We start from the raw sequence: 25066 nt of genomic DNA, 5'->3' as shown, positions 1-25066 counted from the left end.
TGTCGACTCTCGTTATGACGGGAAAAGTGAACCTTTGTGTCATATATATAGTTGCTGATGCGACAGACATAATAATTATAAACAAACGGACAGACAGAATGACATGATTTAAGAAAGATTACCATGCATCTCTTTTGGCCGGGAGTCTTAAAAAAATACTGAGACAAAAACTTTTATGTAGCGATTAAGTCATGATATTTGTGTTACATAATTGTTGTTCGGACAGTATTTTGTACCTTAATTTGGCCATTAGTTTTTTAGTTTGAATTGTTTTACATTTGTCATATCGTGACCTTTTAAAGCTGACTATATGCGATATACTTGTAGGCTTCAATCATTGTTGAAGGCCGTACAGTTACCTATACATGTTCATTTCTTTGTCGTTTTGGTCTTTTGTGGAGAGTTGTCTCATGCAATGGCAATCATACCGCATCTTCTTTTTTTTATATAAATATTGACACAACTTGCAGTTTTGGCTTCAACATGCATAAAGGAAATACCGTATTTGTCTCTTTGAAAGTATCATGCAATATTCAGAAAACATTTCTTTCTTTATTCTTTACAATTTTGAACAAAATCACAGTACTACTGGTAGTCTTTAAAAAATCATTTTTAAAATTATCTGAATATATATATAAAAAAAAATCATAATTAAAAATTATCTGAATATAAAATAAAATCATTATTATATTAAAGATTATCTGAATATAAAAAAATCATTATTTAAAAACTATATGAATATATTCAATTTTAAAAGCGCTTTGTTAGTTCAATCAATTAATAGTGGTTAATAAGCTAATTAATTATAAAAGATTGAAATTAATTTAAAATCACGAATAATTTAGCACAAATAAAAGATTTATGTTTTGTTCTTGGTATTGATAATCACGCATATTCTAATTACTTTTGAATTATGGAGTTCTATGATTAAAAAAACACACGCACACTAAAAAGTGTTTTGTTCTGATATGGGTCATTTCGAGTCATTTTTTCCCCTATAATTTGGAACTGGAAGTTGAAGCACTGGACTTGCGTCTCCATCCTATTATAGCAATGACAGTGGCAACAACAGCTACACTTGCACAAACACCTGCTACAACTGTTGATACTTGCAACCCACCTGAAATACATATTAAAAGTTCAATAAGATCGTTTTGATGAATTTAAAGTTTTAATGATTTCTTGTTTATTTTTTTTTTTTATTTTTTTTTTAATTTCGCCACTAATTGAAACTTTCAAAACATCGTGTATGTTGATCTTACGATGTATGAACGTGTGTTGTCCGGTTGATGTCTTATATTTTTGTTGTCTGGTTGCGGTCCATTATCCAGATTTCATTTTATTCAGGTTAAACTTAGGGAGTAACATTATGTATTGTTGTAAGTTGTGCTTTAAGCCATATTTAAAAAGTAACCCGCAATGCAAACCATGTATCTCCAATGGTGGTTATATTTTTTGTCTGAGTCAGAAATCTTTATTTAGTTTTTCAATCAATTTTTTTTTCAATATTCAATTCTTTACAGTATGGGAAGAAAGGTGTTCAGCATATTTATTTTATCCTTTGCTTGACCAAGACTATTATTATTATTATTATTATTGTTTCAACATATTTGAAATCAGAATATTTTTTTTAGAAAAAAAAACATGACACCCTCCAATAAAGGTTAATTGTCGTTCCCTTATAAATTGCATACCTTTATCCGCCACTAATAAGTACGGTCCTCCAGATACGAGATGACTGCCGCCGTCCTCCGTGGAAACTTCACGACGGTGTCTGTGAGCACATCCAACCCGACATTGTGGACTTGTAGGAGAACAAACTGAAACTTGGCAGTGAATGTACACAATACCACCTGGACTTGTTCGGAATTCAAATGCTCGAACACTGAACCTAACTTCATCAAATGCCGATGGATACACTTTGACTGCTGGGGATGCTGGACAACTGAAATAAAATAGATGACAATTCACATATACATTGAATGAATTATACTTGAAGGGTTGCATTTACTCCATTTTTGTGGCTAATTGTTTTTCATCCAAAAATAATTTCCACAACTGCAAATCGAGTAACTTGAGAACAGGTACGTATCTAGAGAATTCCAGGTTCAAAACACACAAACGCTCTTTCAACATATTGCGGAGTTGTAATTTACATAAAAGTAAAAAAAAAAAAAAAACAACTGAATAGTCATGAGAACGTAAAGCTGAACTCTAAAATTGTCATTTTAATATTTTAATAATGCCGCAGTCTTAATTTCACATAGTGACATCACCGAAAGCGACTTATTGTTGACTACTGAATTGAAGCTATAGGAACAACACAACGGGTTCTACTAGTGACGTGTAATTTTTATCGTTCCTTTGTTGGGTAAGACTGCAAACAAAACATCAACAAACAAACGTTGATTACTTTTATACATTCAGACAACATCATAAATTACACCTCTTAATGGAACAGGTAGTTTCCGGTTTTTGTTCTTCAAATATTATGTCCCACTCAAACTTTGTTGAAAATTACCTATTGGGGAACACTTTCGTTCATCTTATTAGCTTACCCTTGGTCAAGAAGCTGATAAATTCGACCATCCGCCGGAATGTTTGATGGTGTTGCCACACACGAGTCCACCTTTACTGCCACATCTGTCGAATTAACATGCATTGCATGGAGTATGAAATACATATCCTTGTTTATCTCTACTTCATTTGGGAAGGAACGGACTGGAAGAGGGGTAACAAACATGCCAGATTTGTACTGTTCTAGTTGAACGTCCATGTGCCCATATCGCTTTTCGTAGAACCTTACTGTCGACTGTGCGGGTCTGTATAAAGTTGATATATTTTGTCTTCGGGGATAGATACACTGCACCGGAATTACTTCCGAATCAGAACTACCGAAGTCGATAGAGTCGTTTGAAGTTTGATTGCTTGGTGATCCAGATTTGTGTAGAATTAGTTCATTTTCGAATATGACTTCATCCTTGGTGAAGATCACGGTTGTTCCGCATGATGTGTGTGAAATGGTGGACACATAGTGGGTACCATTGTCCTGTACTTGGCAGTGAGGATCACGCCATGTCGTCTGATAGTGTGACAATAGATCTGATGGAATGAACACGGATATCGAATCGGACAGACAACTGACATCATGACGCTCTGCAGCGGACGTCAAGTTCCACCTTACACTATCTGTAGTTGGTTCTGAAATCATAGTCAAGTAAATTGTAAACGACCCTTTATAGATTAAAACAACCTGGAAATAAATCTGATTATTAGTAGATGATTGATGATAATGAATGATGAATGGGATGAACCTATCATGTCTCGCGTGATTTCGACTCTCCCGTGAGAGTCTTCGCAATTTGTCAGTCATGTCATGTCGTTCCTCTCCTGTGTCTTCTCTGTTTCTGTTCCTCTCCTGGTTCTTCATCTGTTCTTCAAATGTTCGCGTTTTGTGAAATAAAAAAGAAAAGAAAGTATAAGATTATGAATTTACATACATGATTAGTTTGAATGCAAGCCTTTTAAAACTTAAAGTCAATGTATTCTTTTTCCAATATTTAACCGTTTAATAAAACTAATTTTCGAAACATTAAATTTTAACTTTTGAAAACTATTCAGATAAATAACACCAATTATATAATCATTAATACGAAATTAAGAATATGTATATGAACTTCAGTTTTAGCAGAGACATATATATATAGGTATTAATGTTTCTGATTTTAGTGATGCCTAAAGATACATGTATCTTATCCAAAAGAAATTCGAAAACTAATAATTACACATAAGCCACAACTTATACCTTTTTATTGCTAGTTATTTCTGTTTCCATATGGGTTAGACTGGTACATAAAAAGAGAAAGAACACAGAATATAAGACTTTTAACCAAGCTTCCAGAAAAGCTTCAAATAGGCTCAAAATGTAATGCTATCATATTGACCCGATTTATTACTTACATGGTTCCTTCATAACAACTATTCTATGTCCAAATTATTGTTTTGATATTCAATGATAGTCTCTTTGACCGAAAAATTGTTAAATTACCCTTTTAAAAGTCGACAATGCGGTATGGGTTTTTCTCACTATTGAAGGTCGTACGTTTGCCTTTAATTGCTTTCATCTACTTCCTTTGAACTTTGTTGAGTAATTGTCCTATTTGAAATCATTCAACATCTCTTTATTTTATCTTTTTGGAGCGCTCTCTTTATATAGTTATGCATGTATGGTAAAAATGAAGCTGAAAAGTATGTAGGTAATTTTCCAAGTGTTTAGCCGTTTGTGTAAACTCAGTAAACTTTATTGAATTCAATGATTTAAGAACAGTCTTCAACTTTTTTCAAATACCAATAAAATCTTTAAAAATGTGTTTTAAACAATGCTGCTGAAAATTTCATTTAAGATAATATTGTACCGTGATTGTCACTGACTCGTGTTTACGAAATTTTGCATCAAAGGCCACTATGGAAACCATTAAACAAATAATGAACAGTTAGTAAATATTGAATCTTACCTTCAATGGAATTTTGGTTTCGATTTTGAATAGTCTTCCAATAATTATCCCCTATATTTAACAACGTGTTGCTTAATTTTGTCGATGTGCTCAGAAGTAGCATCCTGATGAATCAGTTTAATTTAATAAACTCGTCGCAACATTTTCCTCGTTGCTGCTCCAAAGGACAAGCCATTCAAAAATAATGAACCTTTCCGATCTAAAACAGTAAAAAAGAAAATGCATAGATAAAACAAGAAACAATTATAAGACGAATAACGTTACATGTTTAAAACAATTAAGTTACATATGTCGGTCTCTTAAATTTACATAAAAAAATCCCTTACCTTACATGTTAATACATGAAACTTTGGATATTTTTCATGAACGTGTTATCGTTTTTAAGATTAAGATATCTAATTTATCGTGTTACGTGTCTTTTTGTACAGTGTCGGGCCCTATATATAGCTTATCTAAGCTACTTCCTTATAGCGTCTAGTTACAAGTGCCGAAACTACATTAGAAAGCTTTATATTTTTTTGTACATTTTTCTACCTCTATGCATGTTGCGAAATATTGGATTTACCACATTTTTGCATAAGTACATAAAGTGCACCTGCTGACATCCTTGAGACAAAAAGTATGTGAAAACCCACAAATTTTTAGAATCTCTAACTTTCAGTCAACTTGTTCTATGTGCCGCTCCAACAATGGCCACCGTTTGTGAAATTATAGACTAGAGTCGTTTTTGTTATTTACATTTAAGAGCAATAATTCCTATAGTTGACTGACAATCTATTTCAGCCATGTTGAAATAATAGTTGATCAAGTCTTGCTAATATTTTTTTTGCTATTTCAAATTTCTCTATGTATCTGTTATAGTTGTTAAGGTAATAAGCAAAATTGAAGTAAAACAATTATCATTTATATAATTCCTATAATAGCCGGCTGCCAATTTATGTCATTGAACTTATTTGTAAGTCTTTTTTTCTTACTGATCTCTTTTGTACTTTTGAAGTTTCTATCTATCATTATAGTTTTCAAGATAATTCCAGTATTCAAAACAACAAAAAATATAGTAAAAATTGTCATTAAATGGCAATCACTCCTTTCAAGAGCCGATCGTGGCAATTTAGGTTATGTTGGTTTATTTCGAAAAGTTTCGATTTTCTGATCATGTTCCTAGTTGTTAATTTTGTGTATATCTTATAGTATATCTTATGAGCTAAAATCAAGTTATTTGTCAGTGAGATCGTTATTGTGCTTTATGTTTAAAAGTTTTTTGAATGTTAACCACGCAAATACAAAATATAATTTTTGCTCTTTTAATCGTAACGTAATTATTCTTTGGTGTACAGGTTATGAGTCAGTGTCAATATGAAATTGAAAAGCAACTCATTTGGTAAAACAGGGAAGTGTTATATTTTCTTCCCTAGATACAGCTGAATTTTTACATTTTCTGATGGCGACTTTTTTTTATGAAGGTCTGGTTGGTGTCGTTTATTTCTTTATTCATTAATTATTATGCCATGTTCTCTATTCTTTGATATTAAGGCCAACTTCCTTTATTCCTGTAATGAATGTAAGCACGTAATTATTCTCTTTTTTTTTCATTCTGTCTATTTTTATCTCCTTTATTTTGCACTTTTTACTCATTATTCTCTATCATGTAAACCCCAATCGCACCCTCAAATACAATACTAAAGCTTCCTGAATCCTGATTTTTTTCTGAAACTAGAACAATGTATTGAATTGCTACAGGAAATAAATATGTAGATCACATTAAGTTCAATCCTCGTCAGTGTAGAGGCACCTGACCCTTTTTATGTTTCCATCGAAAAAGAATGTTTAAGGAGACTCGAGGGTACAAAAATTTTAACAATTCTTTTCATAACTTTATAGTTGTTACTCTCTCATGGTACAAAAATCAACCCCAAAAAAATAATACGTTTTGGATCCAGATGACATTTAAAATGTATATGTCATTGAAAAAGCTCAAGATTATCTCCCTTTGTTGCAACCATGCCATTTTTTTAAAATCAAAATTGAAATATCTTTTTTAACTCATCGGTGACCTATCACTTTTTTATTACTTTTTTTCAAATAAGCTGTACTCAAACTAAACTATTGTAAAATTTAAGCGATTTAAGTAATTTAGTTCCGATATTATCTTTATTTCTCCTATTCAACATAAAAAATTACCTGTACAAAAATGTAATCTTCTTTCGAAAGCACATTGTGAGCTTAAATGAACGGTGACCCCAGTTTTTTACTTTATTTTTCTATTAAGTATAATGATATAGTTCATTTGAAGAAAAAAATAGCGAAATCCTATATTTAAAAAAAATGATTTATACCCGCGAGCCCCCTTAAGCATAAACCTTTTAAAATGTAATCACCGTATACATTGTCGAAGCCTATTTAATTTTTGTCTTCAAAACGAGAAAAAGGTTTATCAAATTTAACATAACATAAAGGGACATTTTATCTTAAACAGGTGTCTCCAAGATAACAAAAACTTTTATCTCACAAGGCAAACATTGTATCTAAGGATATTGCAATGTACAAATGAAATGTAATTCTTAATTCAATTTTGTATGATGAATCAGTGGGATGAGTAAATTATTTAAATGTAAAGATTTCTATAGTTACCGAACAATTTCTATATTAAAAAGTAAAATCACAAAATTACTGAACTCAGAAGAAAATCAATTCGGAAAGTCCATAATCACATGGCAAAATCAAATAACAAAACGCATCAAAAACGAATGGACAATAACTGTCATATTCCTGACTTGGTACAGGCATTTTCAAATGTAGAAAATGGTGGATTGATATTAAGACATTACAAATAATCAGAAGGAAGTTATAGATTAAGTACTGCAATCTTCAATATAGTTAGATTTAACAGAAAGACAAACTTCAACAATAAGCAAATTCCATATCGTATAGTAAGCCAAAAAAAAAGCAGTCCCGACATCAAACTAGCAATTCAACTGAAACAAGAAAACCAGCAGTTTGAGAAATAATGTACCGTTAACAATAAACCAACTTACATGTACTTATACGAATCGTAACAATGAATAAGTCATGCCGTAAGTTGTGTTTTCAAATTACTGCATCAAGTCAAATGTTCAAAAGCGCATTACACGTACACACTGGCATTTAAGCGCCCACATATTTAACTTCGCATGCAAAAAATAAAATTGGATGACATTTTCACATAGACCTTTCTTTATAGAAAATTTACCCATTGCAATGTTTTTAATTTGTAGAACACAAATTTTTACGAAACGTTTACCTAAAGGTTGAAATGTCATTTCTAAATTTTTAATATCTTGATTTAAAATTGTATATTTAACACATTTTCTTTTTTTCACCATCTCAGTCTATCTAAACCCTACCCCTAAGCCGACACAAAAACTCCCCAAAACCCCAAATGTTGACCTACAGAAGAAGTCATCAACGTCAATATAGCAATCCATGCATTTTCTGTAATTCGGTGTGGTACACGTTACCTACATAATTCATTAAAAGATATATACGTACCTCACCTTTGCAGCAAGTTGAGTTAAAGAATGTCTATCTAACGATGTCACAAATATCCATCCATTCAACAACTTCCCCTACTCTTTATATTTCGGAAGTGCTTACACTGAAATGTCAAGTATTTGGTTAAATTTTCAATCATGCGGGGCGTCTATTTTAGGACTTCGTTTTATGTTGATACTGGGAACTTTTTTTCCCATCTAAAGATCTAACGGTACTTATCCTAGTGCTATGACGACGATGACCGAATGGCTTCCTGCTCTTTTTTTTTTATTTATACGACTATCTTAAGCTGTTAATTTCGTTCTGTTTTTGTAAGTCTTTACCATATTATATCAATATCGGCTTAAAAACAGTTCAGGAGTTTTTAATGGCTAGATTGCATAAAAACACTTCAAACTGTTGCTATGGCAATACTTAAATAATGATAATAAATCAGGGTATCTAGTGTAGAGGACTGTCAATTATATGATATTCAGGCTTATCTACTGCAAAGGACATATGGTTATGTGATATTCACGGTAACGATATCTAATGTAGAGTACAGTCTGATATTTGTTTATCGGGATAATGATATCTAATGTAGAAAAGTTGGTTATTTGTCAATCAGGGTAGTTGTAGCTAGTGTAGATGACAGTTGGTTATGTGTCAATCAGGGTAACTGTGTGTTGCTAAGAACAGTGTTATTTGTTATTCAGGGTAATTCTCTCTTGTAGGAGGTCAGTAGTAGTGTGCCAATCAGGGTAATTGTATCTACTGCTCATCTACTGCAGAGGACTGTCAGTTGTTTGATATTAAGGCTTATTTACCTATTGTAGAAGACGGCCAGTATAGTGTCAATCAGGGTAATTGTACCGGGGTATATATTAGTAGTGCAGAAGACAGTAAATTACGTGTCATTCAGGGTCGTCATCGTATCTAGTTTAGTTCAGCTGGTATCTGTTTGTTTGACCATCAGCTGGTATTTTGTTTGTTTGGCCATCAGCTAATATTTGTTTGTTTGACCATCAGCTGGTATTTTTTTTTGTTTAGCTATCAGCTGATATATATTTGTTTGACCACCAGATGGTATTTTTTTGTTTGACCACCAGGTGGTATCTGTTTGTTTGACCATCAGCTGGTATTTTTTGTTTGTACATCAGCTGGTATCTGTTTTTTTTACCATCAGCTGGTATCTTTTTGTATGACCATCATCTGGTATCTGTTTGTTTGACCATCAGCTGGTATTTTGTTTGTTTGGCCATCAGCTGGTATCTGTTTGTTTGACCATCAGTTGGTATTTTGTTTGTATGACCATCAGCTAATATTTGTTTGTTTGACCATCAGCTGGTATTTTGATTGTTTGGCCATCAGCTAATATTTGTTTGTTTGACAATCAGCTGGTATTTTATTTGTTTGGCCATCAGCTAATATTTGTTTGTTTAACCATCAGCTGGTATCTGTTTGTTCAGCCATCAGCTGGTATTTTGTTTATTTGGCCATCAGCTGGTATCTTTTTGTTTGACCATCAGCTAGTATCTTTTTGTATGACCATCAGCTGGTATCTTTTTGTTTGACCATCAGCTGGTATCTGTTTGTTTGACCATCAGCTGGTATCTTTTTGTTTGACTATCAGCTGGTATCTGTTTGTTTGACCATCAGGTGGTATCTCTTTGTCTGACCATCAGCTGATATCTTTTTGTTTGACCATCAGTAGGTATCTTTTTGTTTGACCATCAGCTGGTATCTTTTTGTTTGCCCATCAGCTGGTATCTGTTTGTTTGTCCATCAGCTGGTAATGTTTTGTTTGACCATCAGCTGGTATCTTTTTGTTTGACCATCATTTAGTATCTTTTTGTTTGACCATCAGCTGGTATCTGTTTGTTTGACCATCAGCTGGTAACTTTTTGTTTGACCATCATCTGGTATCTGTTTGTTTGACCATCAGCTGGTATTTTGTTTGTTTGGCCATCAGCTGGTATCTGTTTGTTTGACCATCAGTTGGTATTTTGTTGGTATGACCATCAGCTGGTATCTTTTTGTTTGACCATCAGCTGGTATCTCTTTGTCTGACCATCAGCTGATATCTTTTTGTTTGACCATCAGCTGGTATCTTTTTGTTTGACCATCAGCTGGTATCTGGTTGTTTGACCATCAGCTGGTAATGTTTTGTTTGACCATCAGCTGGTATCTTTTTGTTTGACCATCAGTTAGTATCTTTATGTTTGACCATCAGCTGGTATCTGTTTGTTCAGCCATCAGCTGGTATTTTGTTTGTTTGGCCATCAGCTGGTATCTGTTTATTTGACCATCAGCTGGTATTTTTTTGTTTGACCATCAGCTGGTATTTTGTTTTTTTGACCATCAGCTGGTATTTTTTTGTTTGGCCATCAGCTGATATATTTTTGTTTGGCCACCAGCTGGTATTTTTTTGTTTGACCACCAGGTGGTATCTGTTTGTTTGACCATCAGCTGGTATTTTTTTGTTTGATCATCAGCTGGTATCTGTTTGTTTGACCATCAGCTGGTATCTTTTTGTTTGACCATCATCTGGTGTCTGTTTGTTTGACCATCAGCTGGTATCTGTTTGTTTGACCATCAGCTGGTATCTGTTTGTTTGACCATCAGCTGGTATTTTTTTGTTTGACCATCAACTGGTATCTGTTTGTTTGACCATCAGTTAGTATCTTTTTTGTTTGACCATCAGCTTGTTCAGCCATCAGCTGGTATTTTGTTTGTTTGGTCACCATCTGGTATCTTTTTGTTTGACCATCAGCTGGTATCTGTTTATTTGACCATCATCTGGTATCTTTTTGTTTGACCATCAGCTGGTGTCTTTTTGTTTGACCATCAGCTGGTATCTGTTTGTTTGACCATCAGCTGGTATCTTTTGTCTGACCATCAGCTGATATATTTTTGTATGACCATCAGCTGGTATCTTTTTGTTTGACCATCAGCTGGTATCTGTTTGTTTGACCACCAGCTGGTATCTTTTTGTTTGACTATCAGCTGGTATCTGTTTGTTTGACCATCAGCTGGTATCTCTTTGTCTGACCATCAGCTGATATCTTTTTGTTTGACTATCATCTGGTATCTGTTTATTTGACCATCAGCTGGTATCTCTTTGTTTGACCATCAGCTGGTATCTGTTTATTTGACCATTATCTGGTATCTTTTGTTTGACCATCAGCTGGTGTCTTTTTGTTTGACCATCAGATGGTATCTGTTTGTTTTACCATCAGCTGGTATCTTTTGTCTGACCATCAGCTGATATATTTTTGTTTGACCATCAGCTGGTATCTTTTTGTTTGACCATCAGCTGGTATCTGTTTGTTTGGCCAACAGCTGGTATCTATTTTTTTGCAATCAGCTGGTATCTTTTTGTTTGACCATCAAGCTCAGCTGGTATTTTTGCTTGACCATGACCAGCAAATGGTATTTTGTTTGTTTGACCATAAGCTGGTATCTTTTTGTTTGACCATCAGCTGGTATCTGTTTGTTTGACCATTAGCTTTTCTTTTTTTTGGCTATCAGCTAATATTTGTTTGTTTGACCATCAGGTGGTATTTTTTTGTTTGACCATCATTTGGTATTTTTGTTTGATCATCAGCTGGTATCTTTTTGTTTGACCATCAGTTGTTATCCTTTTTGTTTGATATTTAGCTGGTATCTTTTTGTTTGACCATCAGTTGTTATCCTTTCTGTTTGACCATTAGCTGGTATCTTTTTGTTTGATTTTTAGCTGGTATCTTTTTATTTGACCATCGATAGGTGTTTTTTTTGTTTGACCATCAGTTGTTATTCTTTTTGTTTGATCATTAGCTGGAATCTGTTTGTTTGACCATTAGCTTGTACCTTTTTGTTTGGCCAGTCATTGCCAATAAATATTGTTTAAAAACAACTTACAAGCTTCGTATATAAGTTAATCTTGTGACTTAAGTTTAGGCAAATAAATGAGGATTGTGTCCATGGGATACAGATGATGCCTATGCTTGCATATCCTGTAAAGTTATTAAGGGACAATAACTGAAGAACAGTAAAAGGGACCCTACCCAAATGTGTACTTGATCTGAGTTTTGTGGTAGTGAGTATTGTGTATAAGTTTCATAACATCTGGGTTGAGGCAAACTGAAGTTAGAGAACGGAAACCAACTTTGGGACGTACAGACGTATGGACAGACAGATGGAGGGATGAACAGACAGAAAAACATAATGCCCCTAGTCTGGCCTAGATGGGCATACAAAAACAACTTATATACTGTGAATATGACATTTTACTTAAATATTTTAAACAAATAACATTAAAATATCTCCACTCATAAATAAAAACAAACATATACTCTCTATAATATACAGGTGGTGTCACATGTTTCTAATGAAAATGAATACAGAAATGTTGAAAAAATCAGTATGTTTGCAAAGATAGTATTCAAATTTCATTCTATTTATATCTTTCTGTCAGCCATCTTGAACTATTATCTACAAAATTTGTATATTCTTTAGTTTTAATAGTTTTCAATAAAGCACAAGATTCTTTTATATATATTTACACATCGTCCTTTACATCTAACTACATTCATTTTATTTTAACCTAACCCCCTTTCATCAGAATACATTCTTTTTGTTTTTTTAACACATACACTTTTGCATCTGATTACATTTATGAACAACAAGTACTAAGGCCATTAAACAATTGCAAATGTCTGATTGAATATAAAAAAGCTTTATAATACACTTAACTGCATTATAAAATATCACATTTGGTAATCATTATCCTAACAAATATCTTCTTTTGACTTTAATCTTTATTTAACTCTTCAAAAATGTTCACTCTTTTCTTTAATTATTTATGTAAATATGTTCAACTAGTTTAGAATTGAATGCTTGGAATTATTTTTGGTTTTCAATTATCAAGATCAACAAAATAATAATCACAGAGTAATATAGGGCACTCTGTAAATTCCACTCGATAGTCGTAATATAAGTCTATTTCGTCAGGTTCATCCATTGTGTCTCCCCATAATTCCCTCAGCTCCGTATCCTCTTCGATCCTAGATTCAGCGACTCGCCTGTCATCCCGGAATATTGACAGTTTAGTAGATGCAATACCTGTGTCTTGTATAATCATCTGGATTAGACTGTATATTGTTGTGTAACCATTAGCAGTCACGTTTATATGTGAAGGATGTTTTGATGTATTCTTGAAGGTTATGCAAATAAGATTAATTGAAACATCCCTGAAAAAGATAAATATTATATCATATCATGCATGTCATTAATTAAATGCTTTTAAGACTGAATTAATATATGCCGATGAAAATATGTATTTGGAGAATTGAAAAGTATGGAACTATCAAATTATTTTTCTCTTATCTAATTTCTTTTTAATAACAGACCACAATTATGATGATAATAATCAGTTTAACAAGTCCGTGAAGTCTCCAATGGTCGCTAATAAGCAAAATGAAAAATGTACTTTAATCAGTCAAAGGGAGATAATTCTGTAAATTTTTGCAAGCAAACATCCTTTGATCACATAAAGGGAGATAAGTCAGCAATATTTCTTATTTATTTTGAAGAGAAGTATTCATTTAGATGTTGAAGTATAATTTGGTTTTCTTTAATATGACTATTGAAGAAAGAAATTTCTTGGTTATTGAAATATACCAACAACACTTTTGTGTTTTCAAATTCAAATGAGTTATTATTCCATTAAAGTTTCCAAAACCAGTAAGACATTGAAATATTTGATTTTTACAGTCTGTATATATTTGGAACATAAATCAGAAACAAACTGATTCATTTTATTTATTCCAGTTTGTCTAATTTCCTTTCATATGTAATTGTGTGTAGAATAGACTATTCAAAGGTTAAATGTCTTATAACATATCAGTTATAATTCTTATGAATTAACAGAATAATGGAATTTTGTTCCACAGAGAAAAAGTTGACCCTAACTGCAAGGTCATGAAAGCCCTACGCCTTAACACACCATTTTGAAAACATTTATAACCAAGCTACATGAGTGCTTTAATAGTTAGCTAGTTTCAAGTTAATGAGTACTTTAATAGTTAGCTAGTTTCAATTTCACTAGAACACACCCGCGAAATCGCAGGCATTCAGAGCGTAGTTTAAAGTATGTAAAGTGTTGTTGGAAGAATTTTGTGAAATATTGAATGACTGGAGAATTTCAGCAAAATTATCATAAATCATAGGTTATTGGGGACAGGAAAATGTTTTTTTTAATCCCTCCTCCTTTATTTCCAAAATTCCCAATGTGTGGTTTTCTATCAATTTCAATATGAATATACATTTAGTATGTTATGAACATTTAAGTAAGGAGCCTGTACTTCAGTGGTTGTCGTTTGTTTATGCGTTACATATTTGTTTTTCGTTCATTTTTTGTACATAAATAAGGCCGCTAGTTTTTTCGTTTGAATTGTTTTACATTTTCATTTCGGTGCCTTTTAAAGCTGAGTATGCGGTATGGTCTTTGCTCGTTGTTGAAGGCCGTACGATGACCTATAGTTGTTAATTTCTGTGTCATTTTGGTCTCTTGTGGAGAGTTGTCAACATGGCAATCATACCACATCTTCTTTTTTTTGTAATCAATGAATTTTGTAAAAGATTTAATGACTGGAGAATTTCAGAAAAGGTATCAAAAGTACACATGAATAATTTTAGTGCTTATCTGTATATTATGAACATTCACTATATAAATAAAGTGTATTTACTTTCAATTCTAAGTTTTCTAATCGATCCATGGTGGTCATTGATATAGTATACAGAACCTCTCTATTTAATAAACTCTGTGACCACCGTGGATAGTAAACTTGAAAATGATAGCAGATAGAATTCTGAAAATACACTTTATTCGTAGTATATGTATGTTCAAAGTATACAGAAAAACGCAAACCGGAAGTATAATCTGACTTAAAATTTTGTCCAATGACGGGACAATATCCGAATGCCCTTTTTCTCGATTTTCTCCCAAAATAACTCAATCTGAATAATCATATGAATGGGTGACAAATGCGACTATACACTGTACCTATAGGACACAGAGGCGTGTTGATTAATTTATTGTGGAAAGAAGAGAAGCGACACCCAAAATGAGGTCTTCTCGTTTAATAGTATAGATGAGTACTTTAATAGTTAGCTAGTTTCAATTTAATGAGTACTTTAATAGTTAGCTAGTTTCAATTTAATAAGTACTTTATTAGTTATCTAGTTTTAATTTGATCAGTTATGTTTATAGCACAGCCTTTACCAACTAATAACATGTTTTATTGTAAAACAGCAATTTGTTTAGGGCTTCACTGATATGAAGAAAAACTTTCTAATAAATAGTATGTCCGAAGTTATTTTTCAATTTTGATTAAACTGATATACATGTATAAGAGAATATTACCTGCAGAATGGTATACCAGGAGGTTGTATGACGGCCATTTTACAGGATCTACAATGATCTAAATCTCTCTTTGTAACATCCAAAACCTTTTCCATTTCTTCTTCTTCTTGTTCCATCTCCTCTACCTCACTAAAAAAAAACAAGAAGCACCATGAGTGCATAAGCCATGCTGCAATCTATATTGATCTGTATAAGACACAGATTTTTGAGAAAGGCTCTTATTTTTTTCAGTTTTGGTGTTGATTGTAAGGTCTGCCAACAAGTTTAGTTTAAATGAAGGAAAATAGATACAGAGACATTGACCTTTAACATACTGACCACGCCCCACCCCCACCCCATAAAAAACCTACAGTTGTCTTGTTCTTTACAAAGGACATTCTCAAGCTAAGTTAAATAAATGTTGGACATAAGTTTGATGAATTATGGGCATATGATTCAGAAGAAATAACAAATTAAAGAAATCAAATATTCTGTCCAACTAGTTTATTGTTTGCTGCTGTTTCCCTAAATTTGACCTCAGTGACTTTTAAAATCCTGATACAGGTTGTCTACATCCCATAAAGTATTGTCACACCATAAATGGTAAAATTTGGACAAATGGTTCTAAAATTCAATCTGAATGGTGCACAAATTTTAATCAAAGTTAATATTTAGTAAAAAAATTATTAAAATTAAACAAGTCAAACCAATTTAGTCAAAAAGTTTGGTATCACCTTAAATTTTAATCCAATTGTTTCATTTTCACCAGTGACTGATAGAAGAATGATGTGTGTTTGTTTGTTTAAAAACACAACCTTTAATTTTTACCAGTGTTTTCTTTTTTGCTTTTCAACACTGAACCTGATGATAAGATGGTAATTTATATCACATGAAGTCACATTAAAAACATCTGACTCAAGCTATTGGAGAATTTGAATATCCCTTATATATTATAAACGTACAAACAGATTTTCATCTCGAAGATGCAAGTTTGTCTACATTGTAAGATTCAAAACCTAAGCAATATATTTTGACAGGTTAATTGGTTCAATTTTTTGTTCAAATGTTCAACATTAAAAGGGTGCTGATATATTTCTTGATGTTTATCCCATTTTTTTTTAATTCAAACCTACATTGCATAATTAAGTCCTTTGTGTAGTTCTGTGTAGTCTATTTCCTCACTATTTTCATTGTCTAACAACTTTGCTAACAGATGACATTGCACTTCACTGCAGGGAATCTCTAAGTCAAACATTCCTGAAATTCATTAAAACAGAATTATGGCTATGTAAAACTACAAAAATATCTTTGTTCCTAACTTTAACTCCTTGAAATATAATGGAAAAATGAAAAATATAAAGCATTTATCTCTTTATTTTCTGAAATATTACTGTCAGATACACAATTCTTGCAAATTATTTTAAGAGTATAATGAGCGTTTTACCAAATTAAAAAATTTGTAAGGGTTCCACGGAGCCCAGTGTCTCGCCTACTTTTGCTGTTAATCGCAGACTCAACAAAAATGAGGAAAAACAGCAATAAAAATTTCCCTCTCGATACTGTCTTTTGATTGAAAGAAGCTTCCAAGTTTGGTAAAAAATCCAGGATAGTTTATGAATCTAATAAATGTTTTATAAACTTTAACTGCAGACTGTATGTAATGTTAACTGGAAGAAAAACTAAGTCCATTTATAAGTAAAATACGAAAAAAGTGATTTTTTTTTTTTACAAAATTTACTTCTGAATAATATCTTATGATCAGAAACAAGCTTTTGTCTAAGTTTGGTAGAAATCTAGGATAGTTTAAGAACATTCTAAAAATTTTAAAAACTTAAACCACAGAGTGAATGTTTTGTTTCTGGCAAAAAAACTAAGTCCATTTATAAATAAAATACGGAAAAGTGGAAATTTATTTTTACTAAATTTTCTTCTTGATACTATCTTATGATCATAAACAAGCTTCTGTCCAAGTTTGGTACAAATCAAGGATAGTTTATGAAAGTTATCAAAATTTTAAAAACTTTAACCACAGAGTGAATGTAATGTTTCCTCGCAGAAAAACTAAGTCCAAGTAAAATACGGAAAAAATGGAATTTTATTTTTACAAAATTTCCTTCTGGATACTTTCTTATGATCATAAACAAGCTTCTATCCTAGTTTGGTAGAAATTCAGTATAGTTTAAGAAAGTTATTAAAATTTCAAAAACTTTAACCACAGAGTGAATATTTGTGGACGCCTACGACGACGGAATGTAGGATCGCTTAGTCTCGCTTTTTCGACTAAAGTCGAAGGCTCGACAAAAAGATATGCAATATTCTTAAATTTGTCTTTTGAAATTCATTTTTAATATTATTTATATACTTATAACTTTTTGTATTTTCCATAACAAATTATTTTTCTTACCTGACTTAAATTCATCATAAGTAAGCATACACTCTCCCTCATAATCATATGTCTTGAAAAGTTGCTGGATTCTTACTGCATTAGATTTTAACCATTTGTCCATTTCATATATAAATAAACGAAATGATGGTTTTTCCTTTTTTAACTTTTCTGTTTCTTTTTCTAGTTTTTCCTAAAATTTTAAAATAAGAATTAGTATTCAGGTTTATACTACTGAGATCAAGTCAACTGTAACCTCTGTTAGAAATTAATAACTGGAAAAGTCTTAGCATCTATCGTTTTTAATTCTGGTACATGTAAATATAGGCAAATGAGCATGCTTATGTAAAACTGGTGTAATTACTAATCACATGTACAATGTGTGTTCCTGGTGTGCCTAGTCAGATAGTTGTTGATAATAAGTGTGGATTTTGCACTGTCCAATACTGTTATTAACTCTTATTATCCCTTTTATGTATCATAGACAACCTAATGTTCCACACATTTCATTATTTTTTTAATATACCATTTTTTTTTTTATCTCTACATCAAATAAAGGATAAGCAAGCTTTGAATAAAGTTAACATACTTTACATCAAAACACAAAAATTGTTAAGATATTTTACCTATAAAATGAACCTCACTGACAAGTATCCTGACTTAAACTAGATATCATTGAGATGGGAGCCATCTCTGTGGGCCCTGCTGTGAATAATGTGCATTAAAAAATTGTATCTTTACCATAGGACATGGGTTTGTCAACTGAAATCAAAGTTTTTGACCTTGACCTTTGACCTATGAAGTTGTAAATAAATTATGACACACCCTTTGGTGTTGGTTTATAAACATGTCAAGTATAAACTTTGAAATGATAAAGGTTCTCAAGATATAGAGCAGACACGATCTTTACCATAGGACATGGGGTTGTCAACTGAAACCAAAGTTTTTGACCTTGACCTTTGACCTAGGAAGTTGCACATAAATTATGACACACCCTTTGGTGTTGGTTTATATACATGTCAAGTATAAACTTTGAAATGATAACGGTTCTCAAGATATAGAGCGGACACAATCTTTACCATAGGACATGGGGTTGTCAACTGAAACCAAAGTTTTTGACCTTGAACTATGCCCTAGGCAGTCGTTCATAAATTATGACACACCCTCTGGTGTTGGTTCATATACATGTCAAGTATAAACTTTGAAATCATAACGGTTCTCAAGATATAGAGCGGACACGATCTTCACCACAGGACACAGGGTTGTCAACTGAAACCAAAGTTTTTTGACCTTGACCTTTGACCTAGGAAGTTGAACATACATCATGACACGCCCTCTGGTGGTGGTTAATAAACATGTAAAGTATAAAGTATGAAATCATAATGGTTCTCTAGATATGGAGCGGACACAAAGTGTTACGGACGGACGGACAGACGGACGGACGGACGGACAGACGGACGGACGGACAGACTGATCACTATAGGGGACCGCCTTTGGCGGGACCCTAATTAAGATGTAGGCAAATGGACTTATTAAGCTTGTGGCATTATTTTTACCCCCCCTCCCAAAAGTATCCTTGATCTTTCTTCAAGATTTGTAAGTACATATTTAATTTCTAGATGAACATGTATCTTACCAACTTCTTATCAGCCAAAGATACTTTCTTCTTTTTCTTTTTGCCCTTTTTCTTTTTCTTGCCTCCATCTTTTTCTTTTAGATCAACAGTACCATCAGGATTTGTAACAGAAATCAAAGTACCAGGATCAATTTCTCCTGGCTCATCTTTTTCTATTGACTTTCCTGACGTTAACTTCCTATAATTAAAAAATGCTTTATTACAGGTACAGCTCTAAATACAGAATTTGACGGAGAGAAATAAAGATATGATGTTTATTTCAGTAAGGCAGCAATCCAACAACATGAAATAAGTTGTAACACCCTTTTTTTTAGTTGCAATCTTCGGGGGAAATCATGTTATTGCAAACACAAAACCAATTTCTTCTCTTCAATGTAAAAAATTCTCTTATTTGAATAGGACAAAGAACAAATCCTAAGAATTTGCAAAAAATATCAGAAACTCTATTCAAAAAGTAATAATTCTAAAGAAAAAATACGCTAATTATCAAAAAAGATTTAAAACAACTTGTTTGGCCCTAACACATGTACATGTAAATTGCCCAGCTGTGTCCCAAGAAAGGAACTTCTCTGTGATTTGCCACATAAATTATGCTCTAAAATATACCAGTTATCTACCAAGGTATCCACTTCCGGAGTCTTAGTGTTGGTTCAATATACAATGAATGGAGTTTTAAGTATGGGGGATCTCATATATATTAAGATTCCGATATCAATTCTAAATCAAATTATTTCTCTAGTACAATTATTGAAACTCTGTCTAGCAACCAAAAAAGAAAAAATTACAATCAATGCTTTTATACAACCAATTAATTTACAAAATGAAGCATTCAAATTCTTAAATACATCTAAAAATGTTTATAGAGGGTGGTAAAGGGGGGTGCTTGCACGGAAAAAACGTGAAATAAGACATAATTTCATGTTGAACGTGAAATAATTTCTGTCATGTCATGTTGCACGAAAAAACAAAGACTTTGATGTGAACCTTTTGTGACTGAGTCACTGTCTTCTTGTATATATAAACTCTCTGTTTTACTTGATATTTCCGATTTAGTATACACATTTATGATATAAATGGTTTACGGCTTTTAAAAAAGTATTTCTTGACGATTCCTGCAAAGTGTTTGATAAAATATTATTTGAAAAATACGGAGCACGCAAAATAAGCATTTGACAATCACGATGTACGTAAAATTAAATAAGCAAAACACGTTGAACGAGGCACCTGTCTTGCACGACTGAAAGTCAAATAAAAAAGTAAAAACACGTTGAACGTGAAATAAAAAACGGCGATCATGTTGCACGAAAATAACCCTTTACCATCCTCTTTATAGACAATATTTATTAGCACAAACACATTTACATTAAATGGTTATGGCATAATTGTATCCTACATATCCTAATTTATTTTTATTTGGAGGTAAGTCACAACAATGACTAAGCATTCCAATAATATTATATTTCAAATCTGAATCCCCATCAATTCACAATTGCAAAATTTTTATTATGTTTATCATGGAAAATGCTTTTTACTCCACCCAAAAAAACATCTACCAAAAAATATATAAAACATCATAACATAAACTTTACTTTTTCTTTCCTCCTTTCTTTTTCTTTAATACCATTTTGTTATGTATGGGACAAATAAACGAATCTCGTAAGAAAACTGGAAAATTCAATTGTTTACAGTTTCCAAGCACTCCGAAAGGTCAAATTTAGATTCTAAAGTCCATAACAAAATCGGAATTAAAAAATCCGGTATTTTTTTCTAAATCTTCTTATTCGTTTCTCTTCCCTGTCGCTAGATAAACCCAAACTTTTGACATGAGGAAAGGGTTAAAGAAATAGAACAGCTTTGGTATCGTATTAAGAAAATTAAGCAATTAACTTTCTATTGCAAAAAACACAAATGCAACCGAAAAATCATCCTTTGCATGATAAGTAATCTGAAGACATGATCATATTAAACATTTAAGTTTCAAAATCCAAAAAAGATTTTATCTTTCTGGAACACAAAGTGAATTTAACTTTTACATATCTAGTAGATGCCAGGCTAAAACTTTCTAAATTGCACAGGTTAGTCTGTACTCAGAGTAGTTTTTGGTGTGTAAATACAGCCGTTTTTGTCCATTTGTTATAATTGTGAGGGTAGTAATTCCTTTCGAAAATAACCCTTTACCACCCTCGTCAAACTAGTCCAAATAATAATGACGTCTTGAAAGGCTATTATATTTTTTTTCTTTGACGCCTTACATCGATGCAGGAAGGCGTCAAAGCAAAAATTTAAAATAGCCTTCCAAGACGTCATAATTATTTTGACTAGCGTCAAATGGTCATTTTTCGGCTACCGGTATTGTCAAATTGGTTAAAATTTTACCGTGATTCGTCAAAATATGCTAATCGAGATTCGTCAGAGGTCTCAAATAATTATCATGATTATTGTTAGTGTCATTTTTGGAAAAAAATTAACATGATGTGTCAAAATCGAGTGTCACTAATTAGCGACAAGAAGCGTTAAGAAGCGACAAGAAGATTATTTAGCAAAAAGAAACATTTTTTTTTTATTAAATATAAAGAAATATGCTTTTTTTATATATATATACGAGCAGAAATAAATTGATAATTTTTTTATTACAATGTATATTGATAGATGAAGAAATTAAACATTTGTGAGGAAGAAAGGGATTGTGTAGTTTATATTAACGAGGAGCGTGTTCCTTGTTGAGTGTTCCTTGTTTTATTGCTACAATAACATCCAATTAACACTATCAACTTTGTACATGCGTCAGACTATACAATTACACGCGCCAGAATATACAATCATTGTAAATAGTGAACACCTGTTGAAAACTCAAGATTGTCATTAATTTCCTCTAATCTTCAATCAATATGCATAAACATGATAAATATCGTTTAATAAGGCAATACACAAAATAAAATGATGAAAATATTCACATTTTAATTTTCTTTTCCTGTTGTTTGATTGCAGTTCTTTGTATTTCACACTGATTTCATTTTGTGTCTGCATTTTCTGCAAGTTTATTATATATTGTACAAAGAGAGTTTTAAAAAACAAATTATAAGATAAATATATCATTGTCCTAAAATACAAGTAAAAGTAATATCATAATACGACAGGGTAAACCTAATACTTGCTGTTAAACATAATAAATGATAAATGTATATCATGTAAATAAATGTTTCAATTTTTTTTCTATCAATATTAGCTTTCTTGTCACTAAATTGTTTTCTTTTGCATATTCACTTAACATTTATTTGGAATAAGTAATTTTAAATAAAAAAAAAAATGTTTTCTTGTCGCTTTTTGACGCTTCTTGTCGCTATTTAGTGAAACTGTCATAATCAATTGATTTTTTTTATCGTCTAAAAGAATGTGTTATGCACCAAAGATTACTGTTAACGTCATTTGGCAAGAATTTTTACTGTTATTCGTCATGAAGGTACCCCATTTCTAACTACCCTCTTGAACATATTCAATTAGAACATGAAAAATATTTTGATTTAAGATGCATGCCCATTTGTAAAAATAATAATGTATACTGAGGAGAATTTTTCATTGGATTTCCTCACTTAAACTTGTATACTTTCTGTTTTTCTATTTGGTACTAGGTGCTTCTTGGCATGCCACTTAGAAAAGTTCCTTTGCCTGCTGCAGTCTGGTCACATTATAAGATCCTTCTTCTTCAGGCATGAGGATGACATGCCAGTCTTACTAACAATTTTATTGTCTTAGTATCCACTATATAATGTATACCAGGTGCATCTAGAACCAACCTTGTCATGCAGCACTGTCATTTAGTGGTTAAGCAGCTACGTTTACTTATCAACTGAATTGTCAATGTATCAAACACACTCTAAACAATAAAAAAATAAAAAAATAAACAATAATCAAGAGTTATATTGTCCTCAATCAAACCTAAGACTGTTCTTAAATTTGACAAGAATCTGTTAAATCAAACTTTATGATGTTAATTAAGGACAAAATACATGAAATATGAAAAAATAATTATTTATTTTTTAGACATGTACATGTATACTACATTGGGAACCAAAGAATAAATGTTGATGACGTTTCCTTAGTAACAGTATGGCATTATCACTGTTGAGATGTATGAGGCAGGCAGGATTTGGTAGATTAAGAAATACCTGCTGTGCTGTAAACTGGGTAATTTTTTGGTTAATTCAGGGTAGCAAGACCCTAAAAAATCAAACGTTCATCAATTGTGCCCATATGTCAATAAATCTTATAAAATTAGCGATGACCCAAAGCACTTATCAACTCTGCATTTGCAACGAGCAGTTACTGGCCATGGAAATCCTATTATTTATCTACTTCCTTCAAACAATGTGAGATCTGAATGAGTAATGTCCAAATGTATACCTGCACAATGTAATTCAGTAAAATATCCCTCTTTTTTGAACTTATTTTCTTTTCTTAATGATTTACTTTTGTATAAATTGCACTAACTATACAGAGCATGTTGAATTGATCGGCTCTGACTAATTTTCAAATTGTGTCTTAAACTCCTTTTGAAATTCAGAATTTTACCCTCTTAGTTATCCGTTTATACTAAGAGGGTATAAATGTTCTGTACTGGAATGAACTGATAAGAAAAAATACCTTGTCCAAAAATTGATAAAAAATTAATATATTGCACAACAAAATGCCAAAAAAAAATGTATACAAAAGCTTCAAAAAAAGGAATACTTTCAAAAGGTGCAAATGAATATTCCATGAGGAAAAAAATCTACCTGCAGTCCCTCAAGATTTGAGTGTGTGAACTTATAATAACTGTGACAGCATACTATCAATACACTACACTCAAAATTAAGTTCTTAAGGTCATAATATAATTTAAAGGAAGAGTACATATAATTGTGATATCTGATGAATTGCATCATTATAATCACAGTACTTTTCTATCATTTCAGAATCTTTCTGATTTGGTTATTCCCAGTGAAGGAACTCAGTTAACCCAAAAGAGATGTGCTCGCATGTTTCCAAAAAACCCATTCAACAGAATTGATAATGACAAACTGCCAGAGGATTTTACATTAATATACTGCAACACAAATGGAGAAGGACTTAAACAATATTTTCTTATGATATTTCCAAGTCTGTTGATAATAGCAGGAGGTGTATATACTTATGGTGGATTGATCAAAACAGTTACGGATCAGCCTGCATTCTTCTTCGGAGTCACATCTTGTATCGGCTTATGTATTGGTTGTTTATTAGTAATTAATCGATGTACGATGCTGAGAATATATAAAAATTTGAAAACTGATTTATACGTAGGTGTTCGACCTAAGTGGTTTTTCTTACAGGAGAAATTTACTTTCCGGCTTGAAAACATCGTTAGGAATGATTGGAAGTACAGAGATAAAATACATCACAACTATATTAAAGGGAACCTTAAAATAAAGGATAGACCATTTGTACTTTCAATAATGGATTTTTCTTCATCACAGTTCTACAATGAAATATATGGACATAAGAAATTTCTGAGCAAAGAAGATACAAACTTCCCCAATAAAGATAAATGAATTTTATAGTGCATTGTATTAATAAATTTAAATAAATATTATGGTTTTAAAAATACAAATTTGAAAGTTA

General features: G+C 32.0%; 2 protein-coding genes and 1 long non-coding RNA gene across 4 annotated transcripts; 1 reads left to right on the top strand and 2 right to left on the bottom strand.

Annotated features, from left to right (window-relative positions):
* Positions 1–532: 532 nt before the first annotated feature.
* LOC143080453 (oncoprotein-induced transcript 3 protein-like) lies at positions 533–8063 on the bottom strand. Of its 2 annotated transcripts, none has more exons than XM_076256306.1 (5): positions 8043–8063; positions 4515–4713; positions 2559–3845; positions 1695–1945; positions 533–1120 (listed from the first exon to the last, which is right to left on the bottom strand). In XM_076256306.1, exons 3-5 carry the CDS (start codon positions 3428–3430, stop codon positions 996–998), a joined length of 1248 nt encoding a protein of 415 aa, XP_076112421.1. In that variant the 5' UTR covers positions 3431–3845; positions 4515–4713; positions 8043–8063; the 3' UTR covers positions 533–995. The 2 variants fall into 2 exon arrangements, with proteins under 2 accessions (XP_076112421.1, XP_076112420.1); XM_076256305.1 differs by lacking the exon at positions 8043–8063 and adding an exon at positions 4841–4980.
* Positions 8064–12272: 4209 nt separating this feature from the next.
* LOC143080451 (uncharacterized) lies at positions 12273–21166 on the bottom strand. The gene is made up of 6 exons (XM_076256304.1): positions 21020–21166; positions 19431–19608; positions 17816–17987; positions 16545–16668; positions 15433–15561; positions 12273–13258 (listed from the first exon to the last, which is right to left on the bottom strand). The coding sequence occupies exons 1-6, from the start codon at positions 21052–21054 to the stop codon at positions 12925–12927; spliced, it is 972 nt and encodes a 323-aa protein (XP_076112419.1). The 5' UTR covers positions 21055–21166; the 3' UTR covers positions 12273–12924.
* A 27-nt stretch (positions 21167–21193) lies between these two features.
* On the top strand, positions 21194–25066 carry LOC143080452 (uncharacterized). The gene is made up of 3 exons (XR_012979717.1): positions 21194–21287; positions 23472–23615; positions 24382–25066. It is a non-coding gene; the product is annotated as an uncharacterized LOC143080452 (long non-coding RNA).

Source organism: Mytilus galloprovincialis, chromosome 6, assembly GCF_965363235.1.
Source record: "Mytilus galloprovincialis chromosome 6, xbMytGall1.hap1.1, whole genome shotgun sequence".
In the NCBI taxonomy this organism is placed as follows: domain Eukaryota; kingdom Metazoa; phylum Mollusca; class Bivalvia; order Mytilida; family Mytilidae; genus Mytilus; species Mytilus galloprovincialis.
The sequence above is the reverse complement of the archived record's forward strand: the minus strand, read 5'-3'. Positions and strand labels throughout refer to the sequence as shown.

Bases quoted from the DNA above. Each gene is read 5' to 3' on its own strand.
- LOC143080453 (XM_076256306.1), bottom strand. From the start codon at position 3,430: ATGAAGAACCAGGAGAGGAACAGAAACAGAGAAGACACAGGAGAGGAA. The intron at 1,946-2,558 runs GTAAGCTAATAA...ATTTTATTTCAG, and splicing joins TATCAGCTTCTTGACCAAGG to TTGTCCAGCATCCCCAGCAG. The intron at 1,121-1,694 runs GTATGCAATTTA...TATGTATTTCAG, and splicing joins CTTATTAGTGGCGGATAAAG to GTGGGTTGCAAGTATCAACA.
- LOC143080451 (XM_076256304.1), bottom strand. From the start codon at position 21,054: ATGGTATTAAAGAAAAAGAAAGGAGGAAAGAAAAA. The intron at 19,609-21,019 runs GTAAAGTTTATG...TTTTAATTATAG, and splicing joins AAGAAAGGAGGAAAGAAAAA to GAAGTTAACGTCAGGAAAGT. The intron at 17,988-19,430 runs GTAAGATACATG...TTAAAATTTTAG, and splicing joins CTTTGGCTGATAAGAAGTTG to GAAAAACTAGAAAAAGAAAC.